This window comes from Myotis yumanensis, unplaced genomic scaffold (assembly GCF_028538775.1).
Source record: "Myotis yumanensis isolate MYYU_CA2020_CCGP unplaced genomic scaffold, mMyoYum1.0.hap1 SCAF_17, whole genome shotgun sequence".
Taxonomy (NCBI): domain Eukaryota; kingdom Metazoa; phylum Chordata; class Mammalia; order Chiroptera; family Vespertilionidae; genus Myotis; species Myotis yumanensis.
Window position 1 is genome coordinate 11,777,831 of NW_027223768.1, and position 15,766 is coordinate 11,793,596.

Here is a 15,766-nt window from a genome sequence, read left to right on the forward strand (position 1 = left end):
ACCCATCCTCCCTCCCCTGGACTTTGAGTTCACAGGCCCTGATGTGACCCCAGAGGTCTAGTGGTGGGGTTAGGAGGGAGGTTTTGAATCAGGCTTTCTGGGACCATATGTTGAGCTTGCTGTCTATCAGCCTGGTGCACATAGGAACTTTGCTTACCTCTTACTCCCTCAATTCCCCGTCCTCAACATGAGGGTAACAGCACCATCTCATAAGATTTTGAAGGCTTAGGAGGAAGATCAATATGACAGCTAAGGTGATGCGTGGTATAGTTATGGACTTATAAACCGCTGGAGAGACTTTTGTTAGATGTCAGAACAAACTTGTGGAAGGACTGGGTGATACACAAAAAGAGACCATGCTGCCTTTCAGAGTCGCATCTTCATTAAGTTCAGAAACCCAGTGTTCTCTACCTCAATTCCTGTGCTTTTAAGACAATCCCATTGTCTACCCTAACCTTGCCCTAGGTTTCCTTACCCAGAGAATAATGCGCTAGAATAGTGCAATCACTTGGGAGTTGCCTAAGATTTTATTGGAAGATGATGAACACACACTCCTAGGTGTGTGCCACCCACCTGAGTGAGGCAATGGTCCAGGAAACAGAGAAAGAACATGGCCTAAGGGCTCCCAGTGTCTGGGAGGAGCCAGACTGAGCCTTATAAATAGACCAGTCTTTGCCCAGATGAACAGCACACTCACCTTCTCCTCAGTGACATCTCATCAGCTCCGGTAAGTCTGCACCTAACTGTTTGCCAGGGGGTTCGTCAGGGCCCAGGGTGTTCTTCTGTGTCCAGGAATAGGGAAATCAGTGATGGGAGAGGATTCAGGAACCTGTATCCACTCTCTACTCTGCCTGTTATGGGTCTTTCCATCTTGATCCCACTTGGTCCCAAGGGCCTATCTACAACAAGATGTCTGTACTGATGCTCCCATTGCTTTGTTGGCTCTTCTGTGACATCTCTGTTGAAATGTACTTGGTGGAAGCTCAGTATATGAACCTTCCTCTGCTCCTTGTCTTCTTTTCTCTCTGGAATCATCTGAATCTCAGGCCATGGACTTTGCACCCCAACCTCTGGGGAGAGTGGGTGGCTCTCCCAACGTCTTGAAGATTCTCCTAAGCCCAGGCCTGGGATGCCCACTCACTATGCCCTGGTGAGAAGACCTGCCACTACCTTCGATCAGGGACCTATCAACTTCGGCTTTGAACCTCATTCCCAGTTGAAGGAATGGCCAGAGACCTTCTGTGCACAGGGCTCAGCTGAGGCCTTGGGCAAGTTGACAGAAGGCCTTCGGTGTTCTCACTTAGGGACATAACAGGGAGGATCTTTCTCCCAGATTAGGAGACAATGGAAGTTTTTGTTAGATGCACACACATGGGAGCCATACACATTTCTTGAGAGTTTTGGAAAGTCTGGGGTGTGAGGGCTACACTGTCCCATTTCTCTGCTTGGGTACAGACTGTTGGTGGAGGTACTGGCTTTGGGAAGTCAGACCTCTTTACATAAATGTGGTCTAGCCTTGGGGTTCCAGATAGCGGGAAGGTACAAAGGTCATCTGAAGGAGCCTATCTCTCCACATTCCACCCAATACCTAAAACTGAGGCAGGTATTTCTGTTTATTCAAACATGAAGCCAACACTGGTCAGCAGTCCTTCTTTCAATCTGGGGGGGATGGTCCAGGAAACCTTGCGGGAGCTCAGGACAGGGCTGTATATCTCTGCTCACATTCAACATCCTACTCACACGCACTGCTGGGAGCCTCCAGGGCCCATTTCATTTAGAGCTTGCTTTATGATCACAATGCATACCTCAAGGGACTCATTCCAAAAGCAGCACAGGGCGGGTCAGGCCAGACTAGTCAGGAAGTTATTTTGTCCCCATGACTCTAACCCTGACTGTGACCCTGGAGAATATGATGTTGATGCTCTTGAAGAGTAGAGTCATCCAAATGCTGTGTTTGCTCAGGTCCCAATGAAATGTCATTCCTTTTCCGTGAGGTTGACCCCTACCCTCTCTGCTTCTGCCTCCTGTGTTTCTGTCCACAGTGGGTTTCTGTATTCTCCCCACCTCCTCTGAGCCTTGACCTGCATGGGACCAGGCCCCAGCTTTGGTCACAATTCCCTCCCTGTGAGGATCTCATCCCACCTCCTAGGATGATACAGCTCCTTTTGCTCCCAACTGAGCCTCACTTCACTGGATGCTCAGTTCCCACCCCATTGTCCTGACACAGGGACCCTCACCTGGGGGGAAGGATAACAAAGGTCCCCGTCTTTCTCTCTGGCAGCTTCCTTGAAAACCAAGATGAGCCATACTCCAGTTGAACAGTCCGTGATGGACTTGATTGTCCTGTTCCACAAATACACCAAACCTGATGACAAGATTGACAAGCAGGGCCTGCTGAAGATGCTGAAGGAGAATTTCCCTAAGTTCCTCAAGGCTTGTGTGAGTCTGTGTGACTTCTCCAGATTGCTTGGGCCCTGGCATGGCAGAGGACTTGGGACAAGTCAATCCCATTCTCTGATCCTCAATATTCTCATCTGCAAAAAGGCCTAAAAGGACTCTCCTGACTTATTATCAGGAAGAAAGAGATGATACATGTGGCCAAGTGTAAAGGCATCTGGGGATCAAGGGTAGTTATCAGGTGGTGAAATAGGAGAGTAAAGAATGGGTCCCCTCCCACTTGTCACTCTCCATCCAGGAGTCTGAAGACCATAGACTCAGGCTCTGCCTCCAGAAGCCTCCATTCGGTTCTATGAGATCCAAGGGAAGGTGATAGACATCCCATGGCTGATAAAATTTAACACCTTTCATTACAATGAAAGAGCTCATTCATAGACCTGATTTAGTCTGACAGTTAGAATATACTGAACTGATTACAAAAAGAGAGGCTACTAGGTGACACAGAGAGTAGGTGAGCAAAAAAGGTCACTGAGCATGGAAGATTCAGGAAGGCAAATAGGAGATAGGAGAGGAGGGTTAGGAATGAAGAGACAAGGATAGGGCCTATCTCTAGTTTCTGGGTAGAACTTAGGTAGATGGGGTCCTGGAAGTGGGTCCGGAGAGCAGGTCTGGGTCTAAAAACCACCTACCCACCAGCTCATTGATCAGTGAGGCTCTGGGCTGAGTCTGCCCACCACCACTAGGTCTCTCTTTCATGCTGATACTTGATGATCCAAGGAAAATCCCTCAGTGAATTGCAGGATAGTGCTAATGTCCCTCTCATTCCCAGATACCCTCCACTGGTCCACACCAGCTACACCTGTGCGGCCCCAAATGCTTCTCTCACTTTTTCTGCCTCTTCCTCCTCCTGTTCCACCCATAACACTTTGGGGACTGAATTTATCTTTTCCACAGGAAGAAAAAGGCAAACATTTCTTGGCCCATATCTTTGAGGACGAGGACAAGAATCACGATAAGAAGATTGACTTTTCTGAGTTTCTGTCGGTGTTGGGAGTCATAGCCACGGACTACCACAATTACAGCCACGGAGCCCCGCTCTGTTCTGGGGGAGGACACTGAGCCCAGCCCAGCCTGAGGCCTCCAAGAAACAATAAAGTGTGTCTTTTGCCCAGATACAGCCTGTTTCCTGCTTTCTTTGGCTACTTATGCTGTCAAAACCACCCCTTCTTGGTGAATGTAATTTTGGATCTCCATGGAGTGATTTACCCAGGAATGTGCCAGGAGGGTGCCCTCCCTCTGGCGGACAGTACAACTGACCATCTCTCTCAGCAGGTTCTCTGTCCACCTCTGCTCCTGCTCCCTAGTGCAGCCAGCGTGCCAGGTCTCAGGGTCAGCCGTGCAGGGCATTCTGCTGGCCCAGCCATGCTTTTCCTTCTCAAGCCATGATCAGCATCTGGGCATCCAGGAACTGTAGGAAGCAGTAGCTGAGGTTGTGAACACGGTGCCTCATGCCCACGTGTTCCTACCCAGCATGACCCCAGAGACATAGGGGAGATGGCACCACTGAAAAAGGCATTGGGTGGCGGCCATAGGGGGCACATGGGCACTGGTCACTGTGAATGAGAACTCAACAGCCCAAGGACTGGATCCCTTGTCCTGTGTTGTGGGCTTCTGGGCTGTGTCCTGTCCCTGTGCATGTGTGTGTGTGTTTTATCATGTGTGATGTCCTTGTGGAGGTGAGAGAGCCACCCTGTCAGCTGAGCTGATCCTCCCAATGGTTTGCTAAATGCTGGGAGCTGGGTGTCTGGGGAAAGCACAGAGTGATGGCTGTTCCAGGCATGAGGAGTAAAGCTAGTGCTGGAGTCCAGAGAGTGTCTGGGCAGCAAGTGAGAAGACAGGACTGAAGAGGAGAGGGGAGGAGAGGGCAGGGAATGATGAGCAGAAAGCTCATGCTGAGTCATCAGTGTCAATCCACTCCACTATCCATGGAAAAAGGCGTGCCATTACCCACACAGGGCCCTTCCCATCTGCCTCTGTCCTTCTTGGATCTACAGAACCAGCTCACACCTGGAGCACTGGGCCCAGCTGCTCCTTGCAGAGCTGGAGCATTGTGAGCCCACAGAGGTAGAGGCAGAGGATGAGGAGGCCAGGGGGGGGATGGTTTGGTACGTGGGGGGCTAAGCCACACAGAGAAGAGCTTCCAGAAGCTCGGGTTAGGCAGGAGCAAAGAGTTGCTCTGATCACTGTCCCCATGGCCTGCAGTCTGGGAAGACTTCCTGGGGTGGGCTCTGGCACTGGGACTCCATGGATGGATAGCAGAGATGTTCTGTCTTTAGAAGGCACATCGAGGCAGTCATGGTGATAACATGTTCTCTTCTGGTATCTCCAGAACCAGCTCCAGAGCAAGTTCAAAAAAGTCCTCAAGAGGAAACGTCAACTCCATTGGCCTCTCCAGAGTCAGAGCGGGCTCTGGGCACAGCTTTCACTGACCTTCACGAGGCAGAAGAACCACCTGCAGCGTATGGGCAACTCACTTCAGCTCCTGTGAAGTCTGCAGTCCCAGACCCTGGGCCACAGGGTGTCAGCGGCCACAGCAGAGAGGGCTCCCCCTTTAGATACAGTTTTGGAACCTTTGTGTTTATGTTACTTATGCTTAGAATTCAATTGTATTTTCCTGATACTACTGAGTAAAATACAATCTACTTTAAAGAAAATGGAATGAAATACAATTAAAACTAAATTTAATTTAAGTTAAATCAAATTTAACTATGAACCCTCAGAGTGTTGTGCAAATCCATTTTTTCTGGGCTTCGGTGCTGTTATTATGAGTTATAGGCTGGGAATAGGTTATCTCTGAGAAGCCATCAAGCTCAAAGATGTGGCATTCTTGAGACTGGAGACAATGGGGCTCTGGTGGAATTGACCAATGTGCATTTGCACAGGGTCCCTTTAAGTCAGGGCTATCCCTGGGCCACCACATTTCATTTGACTTCCTCTCCTACCAGCACATGGGCAAATTATGTTCTTAAACCCCCACCCCATCTTCCATTTTGCAGAAAATTGTAGGGTTTAACCAACAGAAAAATGTTCCTGAACACTGCACCTGGGATAGAAACTCCACCCTGTTCCACTCCCACTGAACAGCATCCTGAGCATCACCTCTGTAGATGCAGAGCACCAAAGAGGTGTCAGGGGACAGGAAATATCCCAGGTCCTGGGTCCACACTCTTCTCTTCTACAGGCACCGCCTGCAAATCTCCACTGGTATCAGAACCTCTCTCAGCCCTCAGCCCCTGAGCACTGGTTCAGCTGGGCCTTTTCCTAAGGCTCTCTGTCTCAGCTGAGCCCAGGAACAATTACTTCCACCTGAACAAGGTTGCGCATGTGGCCTGGCTTCTCTCTTTACGTCAGTCCTCCAACCCACTCTGGAGAGACGGGACTAACACCCTTCTAGGGCACCGTGCCATGGCAGACGCTACAATGTCTCAGGACAAACGGGTATCAGCATTGAACCAGACTCATGCCCCTGCCTCCAGGAGATCAGCTCTCTGGGTTGACACAGGTATGAAACACAATTCTAACAGAATGTGATGAGTTCTACAGTTGACCTTTCCCATAGCTAAGTATGGAGAACATGAGCCCATTGGGGATCACACACAAGGCTCCCTTCAGGATGTGATTCCTAAATCATTCCAGAAAATGAGTAACTGTATGTCTATCCACTTCATCCTAACTTTTATGGAGCATGGCAATGGCGGGAAGCATTGTGAGATTAAACAGAGGTTGGCGAATTCAAGGAGATTAGGTCCACGTTAGAGGCCATGGTCCGTAGACTTGTACATACCAGCAATGTCCTGGGAAGTGCGGCCTCCCACCGTGCGGGAAGCAACTCCTCCTTTTGGAAGATCAGGACTATGGTCTCCACAGCAGCTGTTCACTATTTCAAATTACACTTTTTAACCTGGCCTCACTTTCCTGGGTACTTTCCTAAGTTTCACAGCCGACTTCCAAACTGGAGGTTTTTACATTTTTTTAAAATATATTTTATTGATTTTTTTTTACAGAGAGAAAGGGAGAGGAATAGAGAGTTAGAAACATCGATGAAAGAGAAACATCAATCAGCTGCCTCCTGCACATCTCCTACTGGGGATGTGCCCGCAACCCAGGTACATGCCCTTGACTGGAATCGAACCTGGGACCTTTCAGTCCGCAGGCTGACGCTCTATCCACTGAGCCAAACCGGTTTCGGCGGTTTTTACATTTTTGATTGCTGTTAACATTAGATGCGTTGGACCAGAATTTGAACAATTATATTCCAACAAAAAAGTAAAGGGTGTCCCAACATCCACACAGGAAGTCATTTTGATAGAAAACACAGGTTTATAATTAAAAATTGTAACTTTTTTATTGATCCATAAAGTATACAGTTAGGGTTATGTATGGAATAGCATATCGGGTAAATGGCCTTCATGGCTTTGCTGGCACATAGGCACTGTTTCGTAGTAATTTCCCATGACCGTTTTGCATAAATGTGGTGAATTTCTATGAGGCTCATTTTCATCTTGATGGCTTGGTTTATCGACGAAATTGTCGCATTTGGGGTTCAGAAAACCCACGAGTGATTGTTGAGAAACAAATGCATCCACAACGTGTCACTGTTTGGTGCGGATTTTGGGCTGGAGGCATCATCGGACCATTCTTCTTCGAAAATGCAGCTGCTCAGGCAATAACAAAAGATTGGGTATGTGCCAGCAAAGCCGTGGAGGCCATTTACCCAATATTCTATTAGCTAGATAAACCTATACTGTATCCTTTGTGAATCAATAAAAAATTTATAATTTTTAATTATACACCAGTGTTTTCTATCAAAATTACTTCTTGCATGATTTTTGGGACACCCTTTAGTTTTAGAGTAAAAACTATGTGCTGGAACTGTTAGGTACTAGAGATCAGTGAAGCTAAAATAAGTGTTTTTCCTCCCTAATTTGGAATACAGGCATATAGGGACAATGACGTGGTGTGGTTCTCATAGTACAAGTGGGCTTATGTGGCAGGCAGCATAAAGGAGGAAGAGCACATTTCATTGTGGAGAAGTAGTCTGTGTCCAATTCCAAGGAGAATCCCTAGAGACAAGTTCAGATTTCTAGTCTGTTGAGATACATCATATTAAACAGGAAGGTGAGGAATTGAAAGGTATTTCAGGTGAAGAGAAGCATTATAAAAATAGAATTGAGTCAGGAAACAATAAGACATATTGGGATGGACTGGAACCATCAGGAGGTAAGTTCCCAGGAGAGGAACATGGATGGCTGAGCAGAGAGGAAGTCAGACACCAGCTCTGGGAGCCCTGGCAGGAAGGTTCCTAGCAGGACCAGCAGTCCTGGTGCAGGAGGAGAGAAGCCAAGTGGAGGGATTGGTTCAAGCTGGGAGGTTTGCAGGGCGGGTATGGCCCTGAGGCAAGTCAGCACCAGAGATCTTAGTCAGTGGAGAGCAGTTGGTGTGGTGGATCATGGGGTGCAGGCTGCATAGAGACAGAAGAGGGTACTGACAGGAGAAAAGTGAAAAGGTCCAGAGAAGCAGATCTCCCTGAGTTTGAGAGCAGGTGGACTGAGAAGGGGTGGTGAGGGAGGGACATGCAATACCAGTGAGAGAGTGAGGTGTAGGCGGGGAAAAGCTCAGACATGTCCTAAATGATGACAAGCTGCAGAGGATGGGCAGGAGAGGATGCCCCTGTAGTGGAGGGAGGTGATGGTCTCAGAACTGAGTTGCTAATGACACGATGAGAGTAGGAGGTGGAGGAGTCAACCACATGGACAAATAACTCACCCACCAAGTTTCCTGCAGGTGGGACAGAAGATTTTGGAGGCAGTTGCCTAATTTCTCCCTGAAGAATGTGGCCTGATTGAGGGGTTAGCAGGAGACTGTGAGTAGGAGGTAGGGAGTGACCCAGCTGGATGATGGGATCCTCAAGGAGGGGAGCTACTGAAGCAGCAGGTATGTGCCTAGAGGTGGCCCTGGATGTGCAGGTGAGTGCTGATTGGTCTCCTGGCCCATGGAGAGACCCCATGTGTGGGAGAGCCATTGCTTGCTGAGGAAGCACATGTGTCCTGCTTATTTCTGAAATCCTCAGCCCCTAGCACATTTTATGACGTTAGAGAGCCCAAGGGTAATGACATGGCCCTTCCTATGACAGATAAGGGGATCTGTCTCTTAGGATGCTCAGCATGAGCTCTCCTCCCTCCGTGCACTGTCCTCCCTACTCTTCTTCAATCTTCTCTTCCACTTGCTGCCCAGACTATCTGGACTCCAACACTAGCTTTACTCCTCATTCCTGGAACAGCCATCACTCTGTGCTTTTCCCAAACACCCAGCTCCCAGCATTTAGCAAAGCATTGCCAGGATCAGCTCAGCAGACAGGGTGGCTCTCACCTCCACAGGGACACCACACAGGATAAAACAACACACACACACACACACACACACACACACACACACACACAGGAACAGTACACAGCCCAGAAGCCCAGAACACTGGACAAGGGATCCAGTCCTCTGGGCACTCCTGAGTGTCCCATTCAGAGTGACCAGTGCCCATGTGCCCCCAATGTCGGCCACCCAATGCCTTTTTCAGTGGTGCCATCTCCCCTATGTCCCTGGCATCATGCTGGACAGGAGCCCATGGGCATGAGGCACCATGTTCACACCTCCCTCAGCTCCTGCTCCCTGCAGGTCCTGGATCCCTAGATGCTGATCGCGGCTTGAGAAGGAAAAGCATGGCTGGGCCAGCAGAATGCTCTGCACTGCTGACCCTGGGACCTGGCACGCTGGCTGCACTAGGGAGCAGGGGCAGAGGTGGACAGAGGCCCTGCTGAGAGAGGTGGTCAGTTATGCTGGGGGACAAAGGGAGGGCACCCTCCTGGCACATTCCTGGGTAAGTTTTCCCACAGAGAACCCACAATTACATTCACCAAGAAGGGACGGTTTTGACAGCATAAGTAGCCAAAGAAAAGCAGGAAACAGGCTGTATCAGGGAAAAAGACACACTTTATTGTTTCTTGGAGGTGTCAGGCTGGGCTGGGCTCAGTGTCCTCCCCCAGAACAGAGCGGGGCTCCGTGGCTGTGATTGTGGTAGTCCGTGGCTATGACTCCCAACACCGACAGAAACTCGGAAAAGTCGATCTTCTTATCATTATTCTTGTCCTGGTCTTCAAAGATATGGGCCAAGAAATCTTTGCCCTTTTTTTCCTGTGGAAAAGATAAATTCAGTCCCAAAAGTGTTATGAGTGGAAAAGGAGGAGGAGGCAGAGAGGGGGTGAGAAGCATCTGGGGCCGCACAGGTGTAGCTGGTGTGGGCCAGTGGAGGGTATCTGGGAATGAGGGGAAAGCTAACATTAACCTGCAGGTCACTGAGGGAGATTCCTTGGATCAACTATCAGCATGAAAGAGAGACCTAGTGGTGGTGGGCAGACTCAGCCCAGAGCCTCACTGATCAATGAGCTGGTGGGTGGGTGGTCTTTAGACCAAGACCTGCTTTCCTGACCCACTTCAGGACCACATCTACCTAAGTTCTACCCAGAAACTAGAGATAGGCTCTATCCCTTATGTCTTCATTCCTAACCCTCCTCTCCTATCTCCTATTTGCCTTCCTGAATCTTCCATGCTCAGTGCCCTCTTTTGCTCACCTACTCTCTGTGTTACTTAGCAACCTCTCTTTTTGTAATCAGTTCAGTATATTCTAACTGTCAGACTAAATCAGCTCTATGGATGAGCTCTTTCATTGTAATGAAAGGTGTTAAATTTTATCAGCCATGGGATTTCTATCACCTTCCCTTGGATCTCAGAGAACTGAATGGAGGCTTCTAGAGGCTTCAGTCTCCTGGATGGAGATTGACAAGTGGGAGGGGACCCATTCTTTACTCTCCTATTTGAACACCTGATAACTACCCTTGATCCCCAGATGCCTTTACACTTGGCCACATGTATCATCTCTTTCATCCTGATAATAAGTCAAGAAAGTCCACTTAGGCCTTTTTGCAGATGAGAATATTGAGGATCAGAGAATGGGATTGACTTGTCCCAAGTCCTCCCCCATGCCAGGGCCTAAGCAATCTGGAGAAGTCACACAGACTCACACAAGCCTTGAGGAAGTTAGGGAAATTCTCCTTCAGCATCTTCAGCAGGCCCTGCTTGTCAATCTTGTCATCAGGTTTGGTGTATTTGTGGAACAAGACAATCAAGTCCATCACGGACTGTTCAACTGGAGTATGGCTCATCTTGGTTTTCAAGGAAGCTGCCAGAGAGAAAGACGGGGACCTTTGTTATCCTTCCCCCGAGGTGAGGGACCCTAAGTCAGGACAATGGGATGGGTACAAGCCTCTAGTGAAGTGAGGCTCAGTTTGTAGCAGAAGGAACTGTATTATCCTAGGAGGTGGGATGAGATGCTCATAAGGAGGAGAATGTGACCAAAGCTGGGGCCTGGTCCCATGCAGGTCAGGGTCTAGAGGAGATGGAGGAGAATAGAGAAGCCCACTGTGGACAGAACCACAGGAGGCAGAAGCAAAGAGGTTAGGAGTCAACCACATGGAAAAGGACTTTTGTTTTAGTTGGGACCTGAACCAAACACAGCATTTGGATGACTCTACTCTTCAAGAGCATCAACACCATCTCCTCCAGGGTCAATGTCAGGGTTAGAGTCATGGGGACAAAATAACTTCTTGACTAGTCTGGCCTGACCTGCCCTGGGCTGCTCTTGGAATGAGTTCCCTGAGATGCCTATCATGATCATAAAGCAAGCTCTAAATGAGTGGTCCTCAATCTTCCTAATGCCACAATCCTTTAATACAGTTCCTCATGTTGTGGTGACCCCAATTTCATTGTTACAAATTCAACATAATTAAAGCATAGTGATTAATCACAAAAAACAATATGTAATTATATATGTGTTTTCCGATGGTCTTAGGCGACCCCTGTGAAAGGGTCGTTTGACTCCCAAAGGGGTCGCGACCCACAGTTTGCGAACCGCTGCTCTAAATGAAATTGGCCCTGGAGGCTCCCAGTGGTTGAGTGTGAGTAGAATGGTAAGTGTGAGCAGAGATATACATCCCTGTCATGAGCTCTCAAAGGTTTTCCTGGACCATCCCCACCAGTGGGAAAGAAAGACTGCTGACCAGCGTTGTCATCATGTTTGAGATAAACAGAAATATCTGCCTCAGTTTTAGACTCTTGGGTGGAAAGTGGGGAGAATGCTCCTTCAGAAGAGCTTTGTACCTCCCTGCTATCTAGAACCGCAAGGCTACCCCACATTTAAGTAAAGAGGTCGAACTTCCCAAAGCCAGTACCTCCACCAACAGTCTGGACCCCAAGCAGAGAAATGGGACAGTGTAGCCCTCACACCCCAGACTTTCCAAAACTCTCAAGAAATGTGTATGGCTCACATGTATGGGCATCTAACAAAAACTATATTTCCTTATCATCAGGGAAAAAAAACCTTGCTGCTATGTCCATACATGGAACTACCCAAGGCCTTCTGTGAATTTGGCCAACGTCAGAGCTGAGCCCTGTGCACAGAAAGTCACTGGTCTTTCCCTCATCTGGGCAGAGGTCCAAAACATTAGTTGATGGGTTTCTGATCCATATACTGGCAGATCTTCTCACCATGGCAAGGTGAGTGGGAGTCCCAGGCTTGGGTTCAGGAGAACCTTCCAGACTTTGGTAGACACACCTACTCCCCCAGAGGTTGGGGTGCAAATTGAGTCTTCCCCAACCTGTGGTCTGAGAGTTAGGTGAGTCCAGAGAGAAAAGAGAAGGAGAGAGGAAGGGTCATTTCCTCAGCTCCCACCAGAGAGGTTTCCACAGAGTTGTTACACAGGGGCCAACAGAGCAATGGGAGCATCGGTCCAGTCATCTTGTAGATGAGATCCTCAGGACCCCAGTGGAATAAAGTTATACAGCCCCATAACAGGCAAAGTCTCATAACAGGCAGAGCCCCGTTACAGGCAGAACCCCATTACATCTGGACCCAAGCTCCTGAATCCTCTCCCATCACTGCTTTCCCTACTACTGCAGACAGCAGAAGATCCTGGGCCCTGATGAACCTCCCTGGCAAAGAGATAGGCGCAGACTTACCAAAGCTGACGAGGAGGCTCTGAGGAGAAGTTGAGTGTGCTGTGCATCTGGGCAAAGACTGGTCTCTTTATAAGGCTCAATTGGCTCCTCCCAGGCACTGGGAGCCTTTGGGTCATATCTGTCTACTTCCTGGACCATTGTCCCACTCAGGTGGGTGGCACACACCTAGGAGTGTATGTTCAGCATGTGCCAGTAAAATCCCAGGCAACTCCCAAAGGAAAACACCTAGAGCCTTCTTCTGTCCTCACTTCCTGGGGTCAGGGGTGTGGAAGACCATGGGATGTGTTGTAAAGCACAGGAATTCTGGGACAGAAAACTGAGTTTCTGAACTTAAAGAGGATGGGACTCTGAGATGCATCATGGTCTGTGTTTGCTCATCACCCACTCCTTCCACAAGTTTGTTCTGGCATCTCACAAAACTCTCTCCAGCGTTTTATAAGTCCATAACTATACCACGCATCACCTTAGCCCCACACTCTAGAAATTCACTTCGTAGCACCAGGGCCTACCGAGGCCCACCAAGGAAGCCACTGTCTAGATTCAGGGATGGTGACCACCATAAAATGAGCCAGCAGGAGATTGGCAAAGTTGCCACCTCTCCCATGAGGATGCCTTCCTATAAATTCTTCAATGATGTTTCTCCTTCCCTTAGGCAAAATAGTCTGCTTAGGTGTCAGTAGCTCATGCCCTGACGTCTGTTATGTCCTAACCTGCTGTGGAAAATCGAGTTCAGGTGCAGGAAACAAGATCTTGGAGGTCAGGATGAAACCTGGGGCCCTCTGGGGACATACCATGCTGATTCACTGAAGAGTCCTTGTTCCTGCTCTCTGTTCCCCTTAGAACATGCTCCCATGGAGTAAGGGACTGCCCAGGCATTGGGCACCCTGGGACCAGGCCCACTGCTGAGCTCCCAGGTCAGGCCCCCCAATGCACTGGCCTCCATGCTTCAGCCTGGCCTTTCTGTCCCCAGTTACATCCATATTTGCATCAGCACCAGACCTCTCTGGTTCACTTATTTAATTTCTTCTCAACCCCACTCAAAGCCTCCCAGGAAGGATACACAGAAAACCAGGAGCACGAGTAGCCTTCGGGCATAGGAAGTGAGATGGCATGTCCACTTTGTCCCTGGTGTAGCTTTTGATATTTGATCAATGTCAAAATACTTTAAATTAGTTTCTAATTATTTTAATTTAAGTTTTGCTTTGTTCAAATCTGGCCTTACTTTCAGAGTCTGAACTATGTATAGTCCTCAGCTTCCGGAATCTAAACATCATTGATCTGTTGCACGGTCTCTCTCTTATTTTACTTATATACTTACTTTCCCTTAGTCTTCATTATTATTCAACTTCCCCCCCCCAAAATAAGCAAAAAAATAATATATATGTTTCCTCTTTATTTTTATGCATATTCATCAATGTAAATGATTATTTTGGCCTATGTTCTATCTATGTCCTTTATTTGATATAGATCAATCATAAAGGAAAATAAAATACACTACAATGTACAGCCCAATGAATTATCTCTAACACCTGTGACTGCCACCCAGGTCAATGAATAAAATATTGCCACCACCCCTACCAGTCACTGCCCTTTTTCTCTCTTTCTGAAAACCATCATCTGGACTTTTTTGTTAAGGCTCTCTCTTTGTTTCATTTGTATTTTACCACGTAAGCAAATTTACTTGAGAGAGAACATATATATATTCTTCTGTGTTTGTCTTAATTTGCTCAGTATTACATTTATGAGTGATATCCATGTTGTACTGTTTGTACTGATATCTTGGTTTAAATATCACATCATTTTCTATAATTCTGCTTTACATATCACATGCCCTCAATTTTCTTGTTTTCATTCTGTATGGTTTCCAGCTCAGGTGACCAGAGATTTTGACCTCTGACCTCATGTACCTGTGGGGATCAGCCACCCTCTCTGGTGAGGTATGTGGAAAGGGCCCAGGGCAGTCCCTGATTGTGTAAGACTTGGGTGTTTAAGGAATAAGTAGGGGATGAGCCCATGTTTCAGGGACCAACTTCAAAAGAGCCCTGTTTATTGGCAGAGACATTAGTGTTTGCAACTATTGTGACTAACAGCCAAGACCCACCTGAGCTTCTCCCATATCAGTCACCACCACCAGAAAGGCTATAGGTATCTTCCATTCCCTGAACCAATAGTTCTTTGGCAACAGGGACTACACATCCAGGTGAATCACTTGGAACCATCTCGCAAGCATTTACTGTTTATCCTGAGCCTCTCTTGCATTCATCCCAATGGATTCTGGACCCCAGCTGTCCTTGGCTGTTTGGAGTGGAGACCTGGACCATTTGTTCAAGGTACAAAATTTAAGGAGAACCCACTGAGCACCACTCACTGTGCTTTGGGATGAACATTTGGCAAGGGAAATTTTTTAAAGAATTCATCTCCCCTCAATGCTCACACTTTAGAAGTGAACAAAAAGAATAAAATAGAAACTATGAATGTTGGAGATGTACACTGACATAGTGTATAACCCAAAAAGAGAGGGGTAACTTTCTGAGGAGGAGAGGGAGACCAAGATACCTTAGATGTGGCATTTGAATGAATGTCAACACCTAGTGTTCAAGCAAGCAAACCAGGGAAAAAGATTCCAGACCTTGACATGTGAGCAAAACTACAGCTCAGAACAGACATGACATCAGGAGGACAGAAACACGTCTAGAGCCAAGAGTGTTGGAAGTGCGAGGTTGGGGACAGGCACCAACTATTTCCAACCCAGCACCCAACCCCTCTTCTGAACTAATAGAGCCCAGTTTGCTTGGGGTTTAGGGTGCCCAGTACCCCCATGTGAGTCTGGTCTTCTCTAAGCCATTCTGTCAGTCCTGTCCTTGCTTTCCCTGTGCCCCTTGCAACCAAGAGTGAACATGTGTCCCACCAGTTCTGCCCAATGAAACTGAGTGATGCTGGGCCAGGCCTCTGGGACTCTGCTTTTCTGACAGGAGGGGGCAGGGAGAGCTGGCCCTGCCATGCCTCACCCCATGCCTGGGTTGCTGGTCCGGGACATAGGCAGTCATCAAAAATACTTACCCAAGTGAGTTGAAGAGTTACAGCTTCATAAACACCTCCAAATGAATGACTTTAGAAACTTTATTCATAATTGCCCCAAACTGGAAGTAACCAAGATGTCTTTCAAAAGGTGAATGAATAAACAAACTGTGGCACACCTATACCGTGGAATATTATCCAGCAAGAAGAAGAATTGAGCTTTCAA

General features: G+C 47.9%; 2 protein-coding genes across 2 annotated transcripts; one reads left to right on the top strand and one right to left on the bottom strand.

Annotated features, from left to right (window-relative positions):
- Window positions 1-692: 692 nt before the first annotated feature.
- On the top strand, window positions 693-3,570 carry LOC138995843 (protein S100-A7-like). The gene is made up of 3 exons (XM_070396583.1): window positions 693-727; window positions 2,282-2,439; window positions 3,352-3,570. Exons 2-3 carry the CDS (start codon window positions 2,299-2,301, stop codon window positions 3,514-3,516), a joined length of 306 nt encoding a protein of 101 aa, XP_070252684.1. The 5' UTR covers window positions 693-727; window positions 2,282-2,298; the 3' UTR covers window positions 3,517-3,570.
- Window positions 3,571-9,446: 5,876 nt separating this feature from the next.
- LOC138995892 (protein S100-A7-like) lies at window positions 9,447-12,551 on the bottom strand. Its single transcript, XM_070396690.1, has 3 exons — window positions 12,523-12,551; window positions 10,530-10,687; window positions 9,447-9,642 (listed from the first exon to the last, which is right to left on the bottom strand). The coding sequence occupies exons 2-3, from the start codon at window positions 10,668-10,670 to the stop codon at window positions 9,478-9,480; spliced, it is 306 nt and encodes a 101-aa protein (XP_070252791.1). The 5' UTR covers window positions 10,671-10,687; window positions 12,523-12,551; the 3' UTR covers window positions 9,447-9,477.
- Window positions 12,552-15,766: the final 3,215 nt, after the last annotated feature.